The sequence below is a fragment of the Antedon mediterranea genome, chromosome 3, assembly GCF_964355755.1.
Source record: "Antedon mediterranea chromosome 3, ecAntMedi1.1, whole genome shotgun sequence".
NCBI classification, from domain to species: Eukaryota; Metazoa; Echinodermata; class Crinoidea; order Comatulida; family Antedonidae; genus Antedon; species Antedon mediterranea.
This window is the reverse complement of record NC_092672.1, coordinates 6,323,872-6,339,939: the sequence shown is the minus strand read 5'-3', so window position 1 is coordinate 6,339,939 and position 16,068 is coordinate 6,323,872. Positions and strand designations below refer to the sequence as shown.

The window sequence follows — 16,068 nt, the reverse complement described above, 5'->3', positions numbered from 1 at the left end:
TCTAATACCAGAATGTTCTTATCCAACGGTATCAGTGTGTGTTTCACGTAACATGTAACGTTGCTTTGTAATTCTCAAATGTTTATATATGATGAATCAATACACATGAGTAAACAAATTTAACATGGTTAAGTTAAAATATCCATACAAATCATTTGTAATAAATCATTTTAGAATGTATTTCTTGTTTTCCTAATTACAATAGAACCCCTTAAGGGTCCTAACTTTCTTTTTCTAAAGTTGTCTCTGGTTTCATGGAAAAGGATCCTCTTTGTAGGGGTATCCCCTGAACAAGAGTTGTCTGTAGTGTTAATATATTACCTACGGTTTCATGGAAAAGGGTCCTCTTAATATCTGTATCCCCTGAACAAGAGTTGTCTGTAATGTTAATATATTACCTACGGTTTCATGGAAAAGGGTCCTCTTAATATCTGTATCCCCTGAACAAGAGTTGTCTGTAATGTTAATATATTACCTACGGTTTCATGGAAAAGGATCCTCTTAGTAGGGGTGACCCCTGAACAAGAGTTGTCTGTAGTGTTAATATATTACGTCTGGTTTCATTTAAAAGGGTCCTCTTAATAGGGTTACCCCTGAACAGGAGTTGTCTGTAGTGTTAACACATTACCTACGGTTTCATGGAAAAGGGTCCTCTTAGTAGGGTTACCCCTGAACAGGAGTTGGCTGTAGTGTTAACACATTACCTCTGATTTCATGGAAAACGGTCCCCTTAATAGGGTGTCCCCTAAATAGGATTTATCTGTAGTGTTAATATTATTACCTGTGGTTTCATGGAAAAGGTCCTCTTAATAGGAGTACCCCCTGCACAAGAGTTTTCTGTAGTGTTAATATATTACCTCTGGTTTCATTAAAAAGGGTCCTCTTAATAGGGGTATCCCCTAAACAAGAGTTGTCTGTAGTGTTAAAACATTACCTCTTGTTTCATGGGAAAATGTTCCCTAATTCCAACAAAAGTAAAAAGGAATGTATTTTCAAGTTGTTTTTTTTTTCTGGGATACATTTTAGTAGAAATATATTGGAAACAAATAATAATAATGTCTTGAGTAGGCCTAATTAGGATCTATTGCAATGTACTTCAAACCGTTCATAATTGAATATACTGTATAAACATACTGTAATTTAGTGTTATTAGAATGAAACTAAAATAGGTTTACTTAATTTCTAAAGCTCTGTCTACACTATCAAACTAGTTTGACAAAAAAGTGTGGTGTGTCCAAATATGGTAGTGATATACCCAAATATGGTAGTGATATATATCATCCTGTCCATATATGGTCACATCACATTTTGTTGTCACATAAAGTTTGATAGTGTAGACAGAGCTTAGGGAATGTATTCCATACATTTTAACATTTTTCACAATGGCTACAGCTCTATTTTGCTACATACTCTAAGTCACTGGTGCTAGACATTCACATTTCAGATGATCCATCTCCCAGTAACATACATATACTAGATCCTCTGTTAAGGGGGAAACTGTTGAGACCCAACCAACTGTCCCCTTAATAGGATGTCCCCTGAATAGTTATGTCCCCTGAATAGACATGTCCCCTGAATAAGGATGTCCCCTAAATAAGGGTTGCCCTAGCCTGTAGTGTAAACATAATTTCCCTTTTGTATGTTTCATGGGAAAGTGTCTCTGTCCCTTTCAATATGGGGTGTTTGAAGGAAGGGTTCGGTACTAAAATGGTTAATACAGAAATGAATGGCATTGTTGCTAAATTATTAAAATGAAATTGATAGGGGTTAGCTTGTTGAATGTAAAGTATTTGATTGGCATATCAAAGCTTCAATGTAAAATACATATGTGATAAACATATCAAAGCATTGCTTTAGATATTGAAATAGTAGGCTGTTTCTAGTAAAAAAAGTTTTTAATACAAAATAATCCCACATTGGCCATTATTCACCCATCACATTGAGAATAGGTATTTCATTTATGTCGATTTTTAGATTTTAGTCGGGGTGGGGGGGGGGGGTCGCCTTATACTCCATGGTGAATGAGGCCAACTACCAAAATTAATTTGATGGCTTGTAAAGTAGAGTATGTTGTAGGCATGCGTATGAAAGCAGGCTATATTGGTTAAAAATGAATTAATTGGTAGGCTATAGGCTGCATCCCAACCATTACTGCAGTTATTCAAAATATACCGTAAAACAGACGCTAATGTGCATGATATTGTAGTAAACTTGAACTTTGCCAAATCTTTTAGAATTGTGTTGTGCATTGTGTGTGTATATGCAAGTTGTCTAATTAAAAAATATATATAAAAAAATGTTGTTGTATTGTGTTGTTTGCTGTAAATTATTGCAATAATTCTATACACTGCAATACTGTTACTGTAATATTCTTTAAAACTCTGTCTACACTGTCAAACTAGTTTGACAAAAACTGTGATGTGCCCAAATATGGAAGTGATATGCCATCATCATGTCCATATATGGGCACATCACATTTTTATTTGTCGCTTAAAGTTTGATAGTGTAGACAGAGCTTTATAAAACATGTGTGTATTTAAATTATACACTCGCATTTTATTGAGATTGGATCGTTTGGATTGACGGTTTTACGTGGCATCTTAATTGCATAAATTAATGTTCGTTTTTATTATAAAACTATATCACAAGTATACGTCACTAATAATAAAAAAAATACATGACTGTGTTACGTGTATATTCAGTTAACAATCAAATGCAAACATGGCTCCGTTTGATCAAGATTTTCTAAAATCGAAACCAAAAAAATGTGTGCCTAAAGATGGACGAAAATGATTTGCATATTAACGAATTATCCAATCAAAATTGCATTCTTATTGTGGCGTTAAAATAGTTGCTTCCAGTGCGTTGTATCAGAACGAAGGCTATATGTTCTTTTGTTTGTGCGATGAAGAATATAGAATCACCGACTGTATGTGTTTTACAGTAGGTAAGTAAACATCACGTTGTCTCTAAATTGAACAAATTAGGCACGATAAGCCTACATTGTTTTTGTTTGTCCATATCGTAAATGAAAGCTCCGATGTGAGATAAATGAATAACCGAAATATTGTGGAGGCCGGCAGGAAACCACTCTCCGAGGACAATAACTCTCAGAGGAACACATATATTAAGGGGACACACCTTTATGAAAAAACCCAGGAGAAATATATGTATATTTAACACTACGGCTATTAATAGGCCTATAACTCAGTAACACCGTTTTTAGTTTAAGAGGACCATTCATGTGAAACGAATAATGTGTATATATAACACTATACTTAGGGACACAATTAATAAGAGGACATGTGTCCCTTAATAGTGGTTGCTATATTGTAGTACTCCATTCAAATATTTGGATACAAGTCTTAACCCGCCAACCCTTCCAAATTCTCACACACCAACATACAAAAACACCACCACAGCACGGCACAACAAAATTAACTTTAACTTTCTTTCTTTTTTTGTAGGTGTCCGGTTGGATTGGGGATACATTTTAAGATTATTATTATAAAAGCACATTTTTAAAAGAAAGTTGGCATCTTAACTGCAAACCCTTGCGAATTAATCATTTTGATTTTACCGTTTTTCCTTCTATTTGTACGATTTGTAGTAACCAAGAACTTTGACGATATAGCCTAAAGCGTTCGTTTCTTTGGCGTAATATCAAGATTTTTGCTTTGGATTTCATAGAAGGTTTTGCCGTCCGTGGACTTAGCCTATACTCTATGCCATCAAAAATAGTAAGAACTAACGGAACTGAACAACTAATATACAAATATATTAATTGTTTGGCTCAATATTAACATATTAATATATCATTAATATATTATTATTATATGCTATTTAAAAAAAATTATTTTGTTAAAGTAATATGGGGCCTCTATCATACAAACCTCCTGGTTTCCCGAGACCCTCTTTCATCATTTTATTGAATCATTGTAATCAGATTTGTTACGCGATAATATTATTGCCGTTTTGTTATATCTTTTTGCGTCCAATTTATTGGTCATACTGTAATATAATTAAGAACAATTGATATATACTCCTAATTAAGATATTTGTTCTACAATTTTATATGCTTTTTTTTCTCGGCTTTCACTAACACATTTTTATTACAAGGACAATTGAATCACATTCTGTACACCGTACTGACTTTTGTGTTTACGGGTACCTAAAATAAATGTGACACTTTTTGCGTAACTGTGGACATACTATATATCATGTGGCAACATGCGATTTTTTCATTTATATAAAATCATCAACACATTCGAACGAACACACTACGACACAATATGGTAATCGCATTAGTTCTACGTTAAATTATGCATGTAGCAATCAAATCGCGTATTCATCATAAAATAATAAATAATGTATACGATGACGTACGTGTGAGACTTTAAAGTGGAGCTACACTCAGACTTTCTCAGCTTATATTATGTTTAAGTATGTTTAATTGAAAGTGATTACATAAAAAAAAACAGGAAAAATACGGAAATATTTTCCTAAAAATCATTTCTAAAAAATTGGTCAGAAAATAGTGTTTTTTAACACATTACAGTTTTTCAGTAACTTAGGGGTTATTAGTTTACAATACGTCGCAAACGCGTTACACTTAGCGACTCATGCGTTTTAGTCGCCGGTCAACGCATTGATGAAATGTCTCCCCTTTGGTAAATTATGTGTCGAAAAATGGGGAATAAATTTTAAACACACAATTAATACGATTTGTTTAGGCCTAAGTAATATTTCCGATAAGAATGTCATTATAATTTACATGTAACCTCATGATTTTCACTGTACAACAACAGCATAATAATCTTATCAGATTGCTTTTAACTTTAAGCTAGGGCTAGGCCTAGCTCAGCTTCTGCTCAGCCTAGCTAGCCTTGAATTTTTGTCTAGAGGCCTATGTATTCATAGGCATGGTCGTTTCGCCCCATTTATCGTTCCTGGGTTTTCTCGCACATTAAGAATTGTGAAACACAAAATCCTATAGTATACAGAACAAGAGTAGTAAGCGATGTGCAAGCTTAGACCTGACTGAAAAGCAACTATTCAGGCACCCTATCATGGCCCATGGGTAGGCCAAGGTCGGGTGCCAGCAAAACAAACTTCACTGCTGTCAGCCTAGCCTAGCTAGAGGCCACGCAGCATCGGTACATACCTACACTCTAGTAGGCCTAGGCCTAGCTTTATTGAATATATAGCCACGTCTTTCTCAAATCTCGTTAAATTTGACATTTTAGTAATAGTCTCATAATCACATTATTACACTGTGAAACATAATAGGGTCACATTCAGAATGTTTTAATATACTTTTCGCCCGTCAAAAATAACATCGCGACAAAATAACAGATCGCCAGCTGCAGTGTAGTGTGATTGTGAAAAATGTCACGTGATCGTACTCCCTAGCAAAATAAAAAACCCAATTGGACCCGAACGGGGGAAAGTGTCTATTTACGCAAAATTGCGCAATGTATACGTGATAAAAATACCAGAAATAGAAAGATCTGGAAAAATTACATAAATTTACATTTTACATTTTTTTTTTGGTGAAGAAATGAATTTTTTAGGATTATTCAAATATACCCCCCTTTTGCATGTCAAAGAATAGGAAATTACAAGGTATCCCCCCAAAACGCAAAAAGGCGTGATTTTCAAGAAAATCGTACTCATTGAAAAAAATTTCAAAAAAATATGAAGTATAAGCGATGATATTTTTAAATAATAGTTGAAATGTATGAAAAATAGTAATTTTCTGGGTGGAGCTCCACTTTAAAACACAACGTAGGCCTATTTCTTCGTCGATCGTTTCTACAAAGATAAAACCATTAAACACACAAAATCGTTTTTTATTGCAAACAGAGTTTCGGATCGATAAACTCTCTTACTCTGACCATCTTCACCAATCGGATTCGGACATCGGCTTTCGATGTGGTTATTCTTAACCCACAATGTATTGTTTTGTTGAATTTTATTGTTTAATTTACTTGTTGTTGTACTGAGTAGTAGGCCTGTTTTAAAAAGTATACAAATGCATAATTGAACTGATAGGCCTATCTATACGGTAGGCCGAAATATATGTAATTATTACGGAGTAGGCCTATATAGGCGCGCCCATAGAGATATTATAGTGATCTCTATGATAGGCATAATGGTATTCAACAACTAACGAATTATGACTAAAGAAATAATGACATTTTAATAACCAAACTTCTCATACTAATATTATCAATACAGTTTGTAATGTATAAAATTGCTAAATCTTTATATTGCCCTTCCCCGAATTCGTAATTTCCCAAAGATCTTTTAGCCGAAGGCTTAACACACCACCTCTCTGTAATTTCCCCATCATTAACTACGGCGGCCTAATGTGACCATATGTGCTATTTTGAGAATAGAGAAAAATAATTTTTTTAGCAACTCATTGCACGACCATTAGCTGGGCAGATTTTATACATTTCTGAAGATATCAAATATTTTTATGACTGTTTTTCAAAACTTGAAGAATTATTTGAGACCTACTCAACCGGGTCTACACCCCGGTGGTCTACACCTAAAACTGGAAAACTAACCACCCTGACGGTCATTTTTAAGCTTCCGTAGAAAAATAGGCCTTTTGCACAACAAGATGGCGACAAGCAGTGGGTCGAAGGTACGTACAGAACTTGTACACGTGTTTCAATGATTTATGAACTTTAAAGATTTCCTTTTTAGAATCTTATGAAATAATGAAATATCCATTAATTCCTTACAGGTTGCGGAGATTTTTAAAGAATTTGCTTCGAAAGTAACAATTTCTAGGCCGAAGGAAAGGATACGGATCATAACACAGCTGGCAGAATGCGTGACCGAGTCAGGTTGGTACCGGTGCAACATGCGTCTGTATGTGCTCAATGAGGTGGCCTAGCTTAGCAAAGTTTTGTACCTAGCCTACTCAATAACACTTTCTTATAGGCCTAGGCTAGTCCATGGCAATTACATTATGATTATTGACATATTTATTGATATTCCTACTAATATGGCACGTCATGTAGGCCTAGCCTAGCCTAGTTTACTAGGGCCTAGCCCCCTAGGCTAGGCCTATGTGTATTGTTCATTTCGGCCACCAGAATTATAAATTGTGGAATATGTATGGTATGACATGCCATGTGTGCAAACATTTTTATATTTTTACTAATGATCCCTGAAATATAAACTCTTACAGTTTTGATCTGTAAAATTAGAATTTATTTTATATTTAGTAATAAACGTCAAATGAACATGACATATTTTGTCCTTTCATGAATTTGGCCGTTCGGAATGACTGGCTGCTGAAATGCATTGTGACCTAATGGATGAAATTGTTCTCACATTTTGCTTTTAGGTTTTCCAGAGAATGGTATTCGACCTATGTCATCGTTGCTTGTACAAACTGTTGATTGTTACAGTGATCGTGGTTCTCGCAAATCTGTACAGTGTCTTTTACAAGCTCTTGCAACACAGCAACCACAGGCTACATGTAAACACACCAGTACGGCTCTTAAAAATGTAGCCAATTTAAACAAAAACCATGACTCGTAAGTGTATTGCTATTTCTTCATTCACAAGACCTACTCTATGTTATATGTAGCTTCAGTCGAAAAATAGTGTCAGTGAATATATTACCCCACACTCAAATACACTTACTTTTCATGTTCACTCTAAAAATCTGGAGTTTTTGGGGCAAAGTGCTATGTGCTTAAAAGTGCAAACTTTAGCGAGGGGTTGGCCCATGCAATGTTTAGTTGATTTTTAAAAGGATTTATGGACTCGCAAAGCACCACATCAGCAGGAAGAGAATTTCACAATAGAACAACATGTCTAGAAAAATATCAACCCCTAATTTTAGACTAAATTCAGACACAGGACTTATAATCCTATCCCAGTACAATCCTATCCCAGTATAATCCTATTCCCCTATTCCCCAATTTCTTACACAAGCGCTGGTACTGGTACTTTACTACAAACTACAGTATATTATTTGCAGTCTAAAACTCAACTGAACTTCAGATCATAACATATTGTCTGGGTACACAGTGTAAAATAGGTGATACAAATTTTTTAATTTTAATAAATAATGTTACAATAAATTGTATGGCTTTAGGAGAAGCAGTGGAGCTATTTGCATGGTTGCATTGAAGTGGACGACCATTCTTGTTGAGATTATTTTCGCCCAGAAAAATGAAGATCAACTAAACCAATTGGTAAGTGCTATATTATTAATTAAGTTGAGTGGTTAAGGCTGGCGTGCTTCAAATTGGGTTACTCTACCATTGTTGCCAACCGTCTCACATCATGCGTTTCAAAGGGATTTCTAAAACCAACACACATTTTGCACAAACCATCACTCTGCCCCAACCAAATGACAGAATTTCTGTCACTCTTTTTAAATATCTCTCTAGGTTGGTAACTATGCCCTAGTGCATGCGACATTCCACAAACTATGGGCTGTGACCCAGATTTACAATGAATTACAATGTAATTTCTGGGGACCTACAAGTACATATTCTTAAAAAATGTTTTACCTGAGGTGATAAACTATTCTATTCCAGCTGGGTTGTTGAGTTGCTTTAGTGTACAGTCTAATAATAATTTTACAATTGCGTATTTGAACTTTATATATAGATCCAACTACAAGGGGAGTTTATGTATGTGGTATTGGCATCTGGTAAAACATCAATAATCAACTCCACATTCAGGAATCTCACAGCTTTATGGAAGAAGGTAATGATGATAATATAAAAAATAATAAGTTTATCTATAATAATTAATCAATACCTTTAATTTTATATATTGTTTTAAGGTTTGCATGGCGAAATCAAGTGTTGATATAAAGTTTGCGGTACACCACATATATCTAGTTCAGAAAAGAACTGCGAGTTTCTCAATGTACCCGAAAAATAGTATATATAACAAGAATATTACAACCGGAAATCTGTGTAACACCATCAAATGAAACTGCATTTTCACCTCCTTAAAACTTTCTTTTAGTAACGATACACACCCTTTCAACTTTGTTATTAATGTGCTTCCCTGTTTTTGAAATTCTCAATCTGCTTTAAGAAATATATAGGATACATTTTGTCAGTTTATATTTAATGTTTGAAAAAAAAAAATAATGTTTTGATTTAGACTCCTGAGCTTGTTGAAGTATTTGCCAAATGTATTACCAATGGAGATCCTAGCGTTTACAGTGTGTGTCTGCTGAGCCAGCTACTGAAATACTTGACATCGATGAAGCAGATGGACAGGGTCAATGACCTTAAGAAAAAGGTCATTGACCTGTACATCAAGTCTGTACTAACAAGTAAAGTGAAACCACGTACACATGTGTTGGTAAGACATTATCTAATACACCAGTAAACACCAGAGCCTATCTTAGAAGCACACAGTAGAACCATGTGGCTGTATTCATCATTCACACTTAGACTAAGAGAAACACTTTCCCTTAAAGTAAAGAAAATCGCCTATCCAAGTGAATACAATTTAAGCGAAATATTTATTAAGTTAAGTGAAATACTTAATATTTAAGGAAAATAAAGTGCGATTGGTGAATACTGCACTGGGCCCTTATTGGGGACATTTTCCTATGAAGCAAACAAGGGCCAACAGATGTTTTAACACTACGGTCAACCCCATCTCAGAGGACACGCCTATTAAGCAGATACTTGAAAGGGATTCTATTGTATTTTGTGAATACTGACTTAGAATAAGCGGGTATCCAACTATGTGAAATTAGTGGTTTTGCTATAGTACTGCACCATATCAATTTATCAAAGATTAATATTTTTCATTGGTAAAACCCGAAAATTTGTGGTTTCTTTATAGAAGGCTAGCAAGTGGCTGCTGCAACATGTCACTCATGATGAATTCAAAGAGCTCTTCTTACCCGCATCTGAGAGGGCGCTATTGCGAAGCCCGGAGAATTCATTAGAGGGTGAGTTATTCCCAATACTAGAAATAAAACACATTTTAATTAATAAGTATGGGATAAAGATAAGGTATGTATTTTGTTTAGAATTTAATTATAAAAAAATGCATTATATACTGTACGTTTTTTTTGTTTTTTATTAACATCTAGCTATAACATATTTATTGTGCGGCGTATCATTGGATTTGAGTCGGTATGCTACAGATCTAGGCAAGAGTATTGCAGGTAAAGTTAACCTATTGTTTGCAAAATTACCTTAAAACTGACAATATTAACACAACTTGTTAAATAAGACATGCTAAGTGCTTTTCCTTAAGCTCTACCCACGCTATAAAACTAGTTTGAAAAAAAAGTATGAAGTGTCCAAAAATGGAAGTGATATGACATCATCTTGTCCATATATGGGCACATCACATAAAGTTTGAGAGTCATAGTCATTGTATCTTTATTTGTCCATTAAAACTGAAATTAACAGAAATTTGCTTTGAAAAACTGGCATATCATCATATAAAAATTATAAATATAACAGTAATAATACACAAAAAATTGCACAACACAAAATAGTATGCTAAAAACACAGAAACAACACAATTCTCTGATAAAAGATTAAAAATTACTTAGACTGAGCTTTAATGTAAATGAAACAAGTGCTGAATTGAATGCGTTTCTTTGCGTCATTAGGGCAGCTTCACAGCAAAGATGATACATTACGTGAACTAGCTGGTGAAGCAGCAAAAAATCTAGCAGTTCAGTGCAGTGATCCTGGTGCCATTGAAGATCTATTAAAACAGTTCTTTGCTGTTTTGAATGGTAAGTATGGGTTGGAGTAAATCTGGTAGTTTTGTGATTAATAATTACCGTATTTCTCCTTGTATGTGAAATTTGCCCAAATTTGGTGTCGGAGAAATTACTCTATTTTTGTTAAATTACTCTATTTTTGGTGAGAATTTGTTTAAAAGAAAATTTACTGCCTCTAGGCTAGGCCCACTCTATCCTCTATACACTGGGACGTTGCCTGGGGATACGCTTGTATCTTTCGATTTGCTAGTACCAAAGATCTACGCATATTGGTTGTCGTCCAGACCTAAACTTTGCTGAGGAATCAAGCAAGGAATCACATCCCAATATCCCCACATTTTCTATTCTTTTTTTCTAGAATCCCAATTCAAAGTTTTTTATTTTATCAACAGGTTCTTCGGGCAAGCTGGCAATTGTGACTCAGAGACTAGGCGTGTTAACAGGCATTGGGAACCTTAGCTACAACACAGTGGGCAGCGGAAATTCAATGCATAACCTGGCAACCACAGCGCTTGAACTCTTCCCTCCATATTTACAAGCTGAAGGTAACGATCCTGTTTGGTCCAACATTTCCAGATTCTCAACACTAAAGCTCTGTCTACACTGTATGTGACAAATAAATGTCATATCTGGACATGATGATGTTATCACTGCATCATTTTTTAGCACATCAGACTTTTTTCTTAAACTAGTTTGATAGTGTAGACGGAGCTTTAGTTTAACAAGAAATATAACAATACTTTTGATATTTATATAACTTTTTATTCAGTACACGAAGGCACACTCGTACATGCTTTACAAATGATGTCACTCTGGTGCAAGAAATTTCACAATGAAGTACCCACTAAGTTCATAGAATTTTTCAAGAAAGCGGTCTCCTTAAAGACGTCTACCGTTCTGGTACGACAAGGCTACATCCTGTGCATGATCTCAACATTTCATGGCAAGTTTTTAAAGTTTATTTTTTAACATCTGGGTATAATTGTTACCTCCGCCATAATGGCGAGTGGATGTGATTGATGTTGTCTGTTTCTGTGTGTTTGTTTCTCTATTTGTTAGCAGGATTACTCAAAAAGTTATTGCCCCATTTTCATGAGATTTTAAAGGATGGTTTCATAGCTTTTAGGTATAGGAACACGCCATTACATTTTTATATGCCTTGGCGGAGGTCTGCGCTCTCGGAGTGCCCTTCTAGTTTAGAATTTAGTTGTACAATATTGGGATGTGTCTACACTATCAAACTAGTTTGACAAAAAAAGTGGGATATGCCCAAATATGGTGGTGATATGCCTAAATATGGTAGTGATTTGACATAATATCCATTTATGGGCACATCACATTTTGTTGTTTAATAGCGTAGAAAGAGCTTTAGTAATGTTCCTGTTATGTTATTATATATTAATTATAATTTTCTTTTTTAGGCAACACTCTTGAACAAGCGCTTCAAGTCCTACCGGTTTTACTTCATTCATTGGAGAAGGCAATCGCACAAGCGAGTCAGGTTCCCATGGTTACAGAGGCTGCCCATTCTGTTTCACTCCTTTTGAAACTTCATCAAGTTGAGATAAAAGCAGGTATGTGAAATATCGGTGGATTTGTGTAAGTATGGAACGAAAAAGTGAGTTTGAGTAGCCAATATAGGGTTTGCAATGAACCAAATTGTATGTCTGTTTACTATTTTTACCTTCTTTTAACTGTTTTAACTTTTTGTCTTGCTCCTTCAAGCTGTGACCTGGAATGTATGTAACATTCTTATATATTTAAAAATAAATAAATAATGTTTGGAAAGATAGATCCAGCTTTAATAGTGTATTTTATGTGTTACAAATTTATCAGTACGTTTCTGATTGTAATTGTTTTTTTTTTTTTCAGAATCAAAACTTGAGATAGTTTGGAAAGTGTTAACAGACCATGAGAAGCGCCTGTTTACGTCAGAAAAGTTTCTGTTGGGCGTGTCTGATGAAGGCTTTACATCATTACTTGTGATTATAGAACAGTTGTTTTTGAACCAAGCTTCTAAAGTAACAGATGCGGTTGCAAGGTATTAGGTCTTCCTTTTGATGAATATTACTATAGTCATCTATCAAATCAGAATTTTTTACCATCCTAGACTGTTCCTACTACAGTAAACCCCTTATTAACGGAACACCTACGGAACCATCCTTATTTAGGGGTAAAAGAGTAACAAAATAAACTCACAAACGCTATCATACTTTGGACATGGCTAGAAAATATCTTTAGAAAAGAAAACCAATTAAAGTACTTACTTATTTAAGAGTAAAGAGTAACATGCTGAACATGCTATTGCTAATAGCTAATAATGCTATTTTATGGACATATAGCTAGAAGAGATGGTACTTCTTTAGAAAAGACACTGTTGCAAGGGAAAATAGAGAGTGCTCTGTGTTCAGGATGGTTTAAAGAATAAAAATGTTGATTGGTCAACCTATACATAATATATCAATTAACTGTCAATCTGACCTACATGGTGATCCATCATTGCAGTCATGACGGAATCAAACGAATAATTATAATTTATAGGTTCTTCTTGTTGGCATATAACATAAATAATTATTGTATTTGTTACAATTAAATATTATTATTATTATTATTATTTCAGAACTTATTACCATGCGATGATAATTGCATTGACACACAAATCATGGAAAGTACGCAAAACAGCACAACAGACCACCAAGAAGATTCTGTATAGTCTTGGAGGTGTGAAGGCAGTTCCAGCACTGCTTGAAGAATTTGACAAGATTCTGACACACCAAAAGGTACAGTTATGTATTATTTCTTTGTACTTGGTGACGTCTTCAGTCAAAGACTGGTCTCTCAGCGGAACTAAATATGAGTGTCTGTGTGTGACAGTGGCTGTGTGTACACCGGGGTAACCCCTTCTTGTCTAAAAAGATGTACTCGATGTACTAGGTTCATGCACATGAGCTAGATTCTGCTGTTGAAGTTGAAAGATTTACTGTTTAATGAGGATCGAAGGCTGTGATGTAGAAAACAGACAGGACATGTACACTATTGTACATGTTGGTTTCAGAATGCACAGTTGAAATTTAAAACAAAATACATTCAAGTGTGCTATAATTTACAAATAATGAATTTTTATGAGTGCTATGGTACAAATAATTTCATGTGGTATTGTATGCCATGTGACCCACAAATGGCAGGAATTTATTTTGGTGTTATATAAATTAGACTATTTAATTCAAACCATAAATGATATTTTCAGTTTAATTGATGTTATTTTTAATGTCATTGTAGGTTCCTGATCCAGATAGTGAGATAACTGAGGAAGCCTATCCTTGGAATGTTAGGCCTCAAATTTTAGCCACTGCCCTGGAGAGTATTATACTGGGAAACAGTGCTGGAAGTACTGATGGGGAAAATACAAGTGTGATGATAGCCTCACTACTGACAGCTCATCATCCATGCATAGGTAATAGTATATTCAATTATATATTTAAATTCAAAATATGGTCGCTATGACACTTGTGGGCAAATTCCGTGGTGGAATTGAACATTCAATTCTCTTTCTATAACCAAATATACCAGAGGGTTTATGAATAAGTTTGATATATGATATATATGTATAAATGTAGTGGAGCTGTAGCTTGGTGGTTCCCGTGCTTGCTTTCCAATCCCAAGGTCCGGTGTTCAATCCTGACCTAGTGCCAGGGTTGTAACTCATCACTCTTCAACTCCACTTTCTAAGCCTCAAATGAGACTTAGTTTATAAGCATGATCAATAATAAAACAGTTTATCCATCCTGTAATTGGCGAGTTACTCGCTGTTGCGTATGAAATATTTAAAAAATGTAAAAATTAAATATCAAACTCCGAAAATTAATTTATATATACATGTATGTTTATATGTTAATATTTGCGGCTTTGTCTAGATATTAAAAACCGTGTAAAACTCTGTTTTATTACTAGTTTATGCCCAACCGTCACTATGGTCAACATTCCTTGCCAAGTTCAAACTAGATCCAGAGAAATTCATCAGTGATAATGCTGACAAGATATTTGAAATTATTGTCAAGAATTTCACAAGTCAAGTAAGTAAACAATTATTTTTTCCTAGAATTAAAAACACTGAAAATATAATGGAATCTTCCAGTACATTCTTCTATTTTTGAAAGCCTATATTATTATAGCCAAACCTTTTTATAGCCAAACCTTTTTATTTGAATTGCCCTGAGTGGGATGATTAAAGAATTTTGTATTGAATTGAATAAAAGCCTATTGGTCTTATGGTCCAGTAGGATGTCTGCATATAAAGCAGAAGATTCTGTGTTCAAATCATGGTTGGGGCAGCCATTTTTCATTCTCACAGATTTCCTATATAAATTTCCTGTATACTGAGTGGATTAGAGTTTTGCTATGCCTGTACAGTGTTTATTACCTCAAAAAAAGTTAAAGGATTGTTTTATAGCTGTATGGGAATACTTCATTAAATTTTCATATTCCTATAGGCAGAGGTTGTACAACTACTCTAGTTGTACTATGCTTGTAACCTGGCAAATATGCAAAATGTAAATCTAAAATACCAACAAATTCACACCAATAATAAATAAAATAAACCAATATTTTTGTTCTTTATATTATTTCAGTCTGCGTTGGAAGCATTAAAAACGCTATCATGCACTGCTCCTAATATCACGTTTACAAGGATTATTGAACATGTTAACAAATGTCTGGAGAACCCATCGATGGTGAATGTGACTTTTGAAGAGTTTGAAATTATGAGAACTCCAGAGGGCGAGCTGTATAACAAAGCTGCTTTAGCGAGGTAAGAAAATTGATATACTGTAAAGCTGTTTGTGTCATCACGCTAACAATTTGAGCTATTGAAGTAATCTGCATGGTATTTGTATATAATTAATAAATCATCTGCTGTGCAAAATCTTGGACACTTAAGAGATCTTGAGGAAATTATGAAAATTTTGAGATTAGAAATACTGATGCATTTCTGAGAGAAGTCCGGTGTTGGATACTTCTGGGCAATCATGCAGACTCTGGAACATTCCTGGGGAATACCTGCCAATTTGGCAGACTCTGGAGGATATACAGGATATAGTGTCTCTTGCAATCCTATTTCCGAAGTCTTTATTTAAAAATAAATATTGAAATTTTGTTTTTGTAGTGTTGCACAGTCAGAGGCATTCAACAAAGCAAACATGAAACGAGAAAGTAAATTATATTCATTTGAAGACCAGCTTGCAGAGCTTGAGATAAGAGAGGTAGGAAATATTCATTGTAGCTTAATAATAAACAACTAGATCGGAAGATACCATCAGTAT

The 16,068-nt window shown here is 34.6% G+C and overlaps 1 protein-coding gene across 1 annotated transcript in view; it reads left to right on the top strand.

The window, feature by feature from the left end:
- The first annotated feature begins 3,651 nt into the window (after positions 1–3,651).
- LOC140044683 (stalled ribosome sensor GCN1-like) overlaps positions 3,652–16,068 on the top strand; it is a 59,634-nt gene continuing 47,217 nt past the window's right edge. Inside the window, exons 1-18 of the mRNA XM_072089305.1 lie at positions 3,652–3,740; positions 6,758–6,860; positions 7,367–7,559; positions 8,126–8,225; positions 8,647–8,745; positions 9,154–9,357; positions 9,850–9,958; positions 10,103–10,177; positions 10,634–10,762; positions 11,143–11,295; positions 11,520–11,693; positions 12,172–12,324; positions 12,623–12,791; positions 13,371–13,530; positions 14,030–14,204; positions 14,702–14,823; positions 15,379–15,557; positions 15,912–16,008. Of these exons, the coding sequence (XP_071945406.1) occupies positions 3,726–3,740; positions 6,758–6,860; positions 7,367–7,559; positions 8,126–8,225; positions 8,647–8,745; positions 9,154–9,357; positions 9,850–9,958; positions 10,103–10,177; positions 10,634–10,762; positions 11,143–11,295; positions 11,520–11,693; positions 12,172–12,324; positions 12,623–12,791; positions 13,371–13,530; positions 14,030–14,204; positions 14,702–14,823; positions 15,379–15,557; positions 15,912–16,008 (2,409 nt within the window). The 5' untranslated portion in view covers positions 3,652–3,725. The remainder of the gene's footprint in view (positions 3,741–6,757; positions 6,861–7,366; positions 7,560–8,125; positions 8,226–8,646; positions 8,746–9,153; positions 9,358–9,849; positions 9,959–10,102; positions 10,178–10,633; positions 10,763–11,142; positions 11,296–11,519; positions 11,694–12,171; positions 12,325–12,622; positions 12,792–13,370; positions 13,531–14,029; positions 14,205–14,701; positions 14,824–15,378; positions 15,558–15,911; positions 16,009–16,068) is intronic.